At 42.5% G+C, this 6,990-nt stretch overlaps 1 protein-coding gene across 2 annotated transcripts in view; it reads left to right on the forward strand.

Annotated features, from left to right (window-relative positions):
• LOC310778417 (uncharacterized protein) overlaps positions 1–6,431 on the forward strand; it is an 11,807-nt gene extending 5,376 nt beyond the window's left edge. The window contains exons 1-4 of one of the 2 annotated variants that reach the window (XM_083638839.1): positions 1,237–1,352; positions 2,927–3,028; positions 4,466–4,509; positions 5,855–6,431. In XM_083638839.1, coding sequence (XP_083494965.1) covers positions 1,271–1,352; positions 2,927–3,028; positions 4,466–4,509; positions 5,855–6,232 — 606 coding nt within the window. In that variant the 5' untranslated portion in view covers positions 1,237–1,270 and the 3' untranslated portion in view covers positions 6,233–6,431. Of the gene's footprint in view, positions 1–1,236; positions 1,353–2,926; positions 3,029–4,465; positions 4,510–5,854 lie in introns of those variants that run through there. The other variant, XM_083638838.1, reaches the window with a different exon arrangement.
• The last annotated feature ends 559 nt before the right edge of the window (positions 6,432–6,990 follow it).

Below are 6,990 nucleotides of genomic sequence, written 5' to 3' on the forward strand. Positions count from 1 at the left end.
TCTGTCTGTCTGCCTGCCTGCCTGTCTGTCTGTATGTCTGTCTGTCTGCCTGTCTGTCTGTCTGTCTGTCTGTCTGTCTGTCTGTCTGTCTGCCTGCCTGTCTGTCTGCCTGCCTGTCTGTCTGCCTGCCTGTCTGTCTGCCTGCCTGCCTGTCTGTCTGTCTGTCTGTCTGTCTCTCTCTCTGCCTGCCTGTCTGCCTGCCTGTCTGTCTGTCTGCCTGCCTGCCTGTCTGTCTGTCTGTCTCTCTCTCTCTCTGCCTGCCTGCCTGTCTGTCTGTCTGTCTGTCTGTCTGTCTGTCTCTCTCTCTCTCTCTGCCTGCCTGCCTGCCTGTCTGTCTGTCTGTCTGTCTGCCTGTCTGTCTGTCTGCCTGTCTGTCTGTCTGTCTGTCTGTCTGTCTGTCTGAATCTAGTTAGTATATAAACTCTGTCAGTGACAGATCATGTGCTGTACAGTATGCATTCTATTGAGTTTTATTCTAAAATGAGTCATCCACCTTTTGAGTGACATCTATTCAAAATGTAAAGACAAGATAGTAACTTTCAAAGGATTTAAAAGTAACTGTAGTCTTCAGTTGACCAAATGATCATATATATTGTAGAGATGTTGACTGATAAACTCCAGGTAATAATTTGAACTGTTTCCTTGATTCTCTCTTGTAGCTCTGAGTGTTGTGGAGATGATCCCTCTCAACATAGTGCGCCGTGTTGGAGAAACTGTGAAATTCATGTGCTCAAACTGGGGCGTTTGGACAGATGAAAGATACAATGTAAAGTACCTTTGTCAACATCCATGCAACGCATACAGACACATCATAATCAAAGCAAAGCCTGGGAAAACTGAAAAAATGGGCAGAATACACTTAGATAACAAAATAAATGGTTTATTTGTGACCTTCACTAACCTTCAAAAGTCAGACTCTAAGAAATACTATTGTGGATTGGAGAAGACTGGCTGGCCTGATTCATTTATAGAAGTCAATCTCAAAGTTATAGATGGTAAGTTTATGCTCTTTATTAATACATTGCTGTTAGTTTTTCATTTTTCAAGTTAAGCTATAATGCCATCATTCATTTTCATGATACCAAATCACCTTTTAACCAATAGGTGATTATTGATCTGCCTATTTTTTTGATTAGTAAATATGTATTGTTTTCAACACATGCTTCCAGGTCCAAAGCCAGCTCCTAAACCAGTCATCCCTGTTCCCAAGACATCTCTAACACCAGTCATGCTTGGATCTACTCTCCCACCTGCATTTCTGAGCAGCTCCATGTCTTCATTTGGATCAGAAACTACTGATGTGTTGACATCGTACAGCAACCTTTCTACAACAAGTCCTGAACAAGGAGCTGGTATGGAGTCTGCTCATCTGAATTATATGTATTTAAATGGGTGGTACATTATGGCAAACGAATGCTCCCTAAAACGGTTTACCCGTACAGAGCATAACTTAAACTTTCCCAATGCAATATTGATATTGAGATTCCCTTCACTTCACTGTTTCCTCCAGTAACAGTTTTCACTGACTCACTGCAAGGCCAAGTTTTAAATTATAACAATAAACATCTTAAGTGCAGAGAATTCAAGATTCCCTTTAATAGCCAGTAAGTAAAAAGATTACAAACAAGGGATTTGACCAATGCAGCACAGTGGTCACATCAGAGTAGTAGTAGAAGACGGAGCAATACAGAAAAACAATCTCAAATTATAAAGTGCAAAAGAAAGAAGAGAGCCTCTACTTTCATAGAAAAACAGTTTGATTCTACCTTCATCCGTTCTTTAGTTATCGACACTTACATGTAAAAGTAGGTCGTTTTCATCCCCAAAAAGCTGAGGAAAAAAGTAGGGTCACACCCCTGTGTGGCCCGAGTGGTCCGGCGTCCATACAGACATGATTGGCTGTGTCTGCGGGTGGGAAGCCGCATTGAGGGTTTGTGCCCATGGTCGGTGCACTAGCGGCTCCTCTGGTCAGTCGGGGCGCCTGGTCGGGGTGGAAGGGAACTGGTGGGAATAGCATGATCCACCTATGTGCTATGTCCTGCCGGTGAAGCTCCCCGCTGTCAGGTGTAAAGAAGCGGCTGGCAACTCTGCATGTGTCAGAGGAAACATGGTACTAGTCTACGGCTCTCCCCAGATCGGCAGAGGGTGGAGCAGCGAGCAGGGCAGCAGGGGTAAAAATTGGCCAAATACAATTAGGGAGAAAAAAGGTAGAAAATCAGGGGGGCGGATAAGCATTTAAAAAAATATATAAGTCATGTTCACGGATCCTGAACCAAATCACATGTCACTGTGTGCGGATACTGGCCGGTGTTACAATCAGTTAGCCCATATGATTTGGTTTCGCTTTCCGGGCAAACACAGACCGCTTTCACCGTAACACTGGTGCAAGAGGGAGATTCACCCCGCTCTCAGAGAGGGTATAGGCAGGGGTCGCGCTCTTGTGTTGCCGGCGGTGGGGGGGTCGGCCATGTTTTTTCCAGAGCACTTTTAGCATCCTGGCAGTTATAGGTCGTGAAAGGAAGGCAGGCTGCACCCGACCACCTTTTCAGCGTGGCGGATGATGCGCTGCAGTCTGGAGAGCAGCGTACCAGACGGTGATGGAGGAAGTGAGGATGGTCTCGGCGGTGGGGGTGTAGAAAAAGTGCCAATGCTGTCTGGCACGTTTAACTTTCTCAGCCGCCTCAGAAAGCACATCGTCTGTTGTGCCTTTGTGAAGAGGAAGCTGTGGTCAGAAGTGTGAAGAGACAACTGCTTGTTTTAACTTGTTGGGTTAGACTTGTTATGACTTGCCTCCATTAGTTGTTTGACTTATTTTTCTTTCTTTCTTTCTTTCTTTCTTTCTTTCTTTCTTTCTTTCTTTCTTTCTTTCTTTCTTTCTTTCTTTCTTTCTTTCTTTCTTTCTTTCTTTGTTTCTGTCTTTGGTCAGGAGGAGGTGTGGCATATCTCGTTGTGGGTTTAATCGTCGTGGTAACGTTATTACTCTTGGCCATGCTGATGCTCTACAGGAGGATTAGCAGAAAACCATCCAGTAAGACACACACACACACACACACACACACACACGCACACGCACACGCACACACACACACACACACGTGTGTGGTCATTTAACGCAACGGCAGTCTTACATTGAACTAGCAAACCAGTAGCTTCCTCGTCTTTCAACCAAGGGAGCCAGGTTCGCCTGAGGACATGTTCTGTTTTTACCCGGAACCCAAACCATGACATAACCAAAGTTGTTTTATTTACACAACATTTTACATTTGTTTTCAAATTTTGATTCTATAGTTTTAAAAGTTGAGATTCAACGTTTTATAGCAGTTATTGTGAATCTACAGCCTTTTGCACTGTGTGTGGACCAACGTTCCTATTCCTATTAGGGGTGGGACAAAATATCGATACTCACGGTATCGCGATATTTCCACTTGCGATACGTTATCGATACACTGGCACCAAGTATCGATATGTTTATTAATTTTTTTTTTTTTTTTAATAAACAGGCTAAAATATTATGCTGTGTGTGGTAGTTGAAACATAGTTTCAAGTTGACGTTTATTTATGTTTGTAGTTGAAACAAAAACATAAATACTGTAGGCTACATGAATGGAAATGTTTGATCATTAATATCTACGGTACTTTTAGAAATTATATAGGTAGGTAGGTTATATACAGTAGGTTTTCTTGTTTTAATAATAATAATAAAAAGACTTAATGTGTAACTTTTCCTCCGTGGTATCGAAAATGGTATGAGTGAGTGAGTGAACTCAGAGAGTTCATGTAAATTCTGCTAATAAATACATAATACCTGCTTCTTGCCTTTTTTTTTTTTTTTTTTTTTTTTTTTTTTTAATGTTTTTTTCCCGATTTTTTATCCCATTTTTATCCCCCGTTTAGTGCTCATTTGAATTACTCAATCCTGGTTGCTACTCCATCCTCTGCCGATCTGGGGAGAGCCGAGACTGATTCCATGCATCCTCCGAGACATGGGCAGTCAAGTCAGCCGCTTCTTTTCACCTGCCCGAGGAAACTTCACCGGTAGGACATAGCACGTGGGAGGTTCACGCTATTCCAACCAGTTCCCCTCCCTCTGAACAGGCGCCCTTAACGATCAGAGGAGGAACCATATAAGCAACCAGGATGTTGCATGTTTTTGTGAAGGGGGTTCCTATATGAAGGAGACCCCCGGGAGGCACGGGGAGAACATGCAAACTCCACACAGAAAGGCCATTTCTTGCCTTTTAGGGGTATTTTTTTCTCTTCAGTTACACAGGTATCGTGATGTATCGTCTTCCAATATATCGATTATCGCAGTATCGCTGTATCGTGATAATATCGTTATCGAGGGCCAAGTATCGTGACGATATCGTATTGTGAGCTACTCAGCGATTCCCACCACTAATTCCTATTGTGTCAGAGATGGTGTTGGTCAGCGAGTCTAACACATGTTGTCCAATATGTCTTTCAGTGGTGGTGTCCAGTGATGGGAGCCCACAGGAAGATGCTGAAGAGGTGACTGTGACCTTCATGATAGCAACATAGCAGTATTTCTTAAATGACCTGTTGATGTATCTCTCACAGTAGCAAGTTTTGATGTCTAAAGGCCAAGGAGTAGGGGAGAGTGGGGTGAGTTGTGCCAGTGGGGAAGTTGTGCCACCCCTTGTATCTAGAAAACCATAGAAGAAATTGGTCATCTGACCACACATTTTTGAAGAGGCATCCATTTTACTCACCCTGCAAAGAAGGGAGGCAGATGGCACAAGAGCTAAGCACATTAAAGTTCAAAAAACTGTTTTTTTGCCTCTCAAAGTAAATTTTTTATGATCAAGGTTTATTGATTGTTGTGTGTTGTGTCAACAATTATAGACAAGCTTGAAAACATTTCACACATGTGTTAGTGTTTTAGTAAGCTACAATATGAGGCTATACTGTTAGCATGATGTTAGCTCCAAACCAGCTATATGATACAAGTTTGTTAAAATGGTGGGGATGGGGTGATTTGTGCCAAAAGGCCTGGGTTAAGTTGTGCCAGTGCAGTTGCAGTTGATTTAGTGAAATTTTATTTCATTTTGTTCTTAAATGTTTAAATAGACCTTGTTGAAGAATATTGCAGTATTGGCAAGTGTAGCCTGGCTCTGTGATAGTTGATTTTGTTCATTTTGAACATAATTTTTATTTCTGAAAATGTTAAATATGTAGGTCAACTGCTGCTACCGTTTAGCCTTGTTTAACTCTGTTATAGTACACTGGACTTTAGTGTTATCTTTATTTTGTCTTGCTTTGATATAGCATTACAGTATATGAGATGAAAATGTTCTGTTTTACTTCAGTAATCAATGGCACAATTTACCCCAACGTATTCTCTCCAAAGGCACAACTCACCTCGCACCGGGGGCAAGTTGTGCCAAGAGACCACTTTTTTAAGAATAGCCATATTTTTTTAACAGTTTATTTAAGATCCAAAGGGAGTGTTCCCAGTGGTGCACAACATCCTGAAATATATTTACATATTGTAGTTGGAGGCATTACTGTCATGCCCTCACTTTAAAGACACCTCAAGTAAAAAGTGGCACAACTCACCCCACTCTCCCCCTACAAACTTAATCTGAGAAAATATCCCAAAACACATTGCAAACATACAGTAAACAGAGAACTAAATACAGTCTGTGAACTTCCCCATAAACATTTTAGTTACAATAATTGAGTTTGAACAAGTGTCTTCCTCTTGGTGACTCCTGTAGGCTACTGTATGTTGCAGCATGTAGCCTGGTTGGCTAAAGGAGGCTGGATACAAAATGGTTTCACTTATTCAGTTCATTTTCTTTCTCACATGTGACCACTTCCTCCTATGTTCAAGGCTAATGGTGTCTATGAAGAAATCGGAGGTGCAGACCAGCCAACCCAGAGCTCACCTGTGACCATCGATCCTGTCTACACCTCTGTCCCCACTGCTGGAGTCGACCCGACCAGCGATCTCTACGCCAACGCAACGTTCCACCAAGACGCTGACTTCTACTCAATGCTGCAGCTACCTGAAGATTCTGCTCATTCACCTTCCAGCTCCAACGATCCAGCCAGGCTGACAGGGCAATGTGCAGAGAGCAGAGCCACAGATCGCCAAAGTGACGCGCTGTACTCTGTTGTTCAGAAGACCAAACATTCTGAACCAAATGAACTCCAAAGCACCCTAGATGACTCTCTCTACTCCCTCGCTCAGTTACCAAAGTCAACCTGAAGGTGTCCACCATGACAGAATAGACTGGATAAAAATGTATCTTTGTTGTCCGTGTCCATTGCTGATACTCTTGTGTGTGTCTCTGTTGCCTTTCCGGTGGCTTTCTTTAGAATACGTAACATAATTACTCCTATTTTTATTTTGCTTGCGTGTTTATTGTTGGCGTTTGTTTTTAATGGCTACCTTAAGTTCTGGCCAAGGGGCAGCAGTTGAAAATGAGCCGTTTGGCCAACACTGGCATGTTGTACAATGATGTGTTGATTAATGTGCACTGTCCCTCAAATAAATAAATAAGTATAAATACATTTAGCATTAGCATTATATTTTTACCACCCAAGTTAATTCAGTTAAGATGAGCTCTACCAAACCTCTCCTACCTCTTCCAGTGTTTACCCATCTTTCTTACACAATCATCTTTTCGTAGAATTGACAGTTTGGTGTCAGAGTTAATCTGGAATGGAAAAGTCCCTAGGCTTGGTACTGTAGACTCTTACTGCAAAGACCAAAACCCCTGCAGAGGCTTGGCTTTGCCACATTTGAGATGTTATTATTGGGCAGCCGACCGTAGAGTGCTATAACATCAGGCTCGCTGTGAGAACTCCCCTTCATCTCCTGCGTGGTTGGATTTGGAAACCACCTCTTCTGGTCCTGCCTCATTGACAGCTCTTGTGCATGCACCTCTAAACTCCTCCTCTTCTGCATACACTAAAAATATTATTGTTAAACCAACACTCAGGATGTGGGACCAGTTTAGACGA

This window comes from Poromitra crassiceps, assembly GCF_964638095.1.
Source record: "Poromitra crassiceps genome assembly, chromosome: 6".
In the NCBI taxonomy this organism is placed as follows: Eukaryota; Metazoa; Chordata; class Actinopteri; order Beryciformes; family Melamphaidae; genus Poromitra; species Poromitra crassiceps.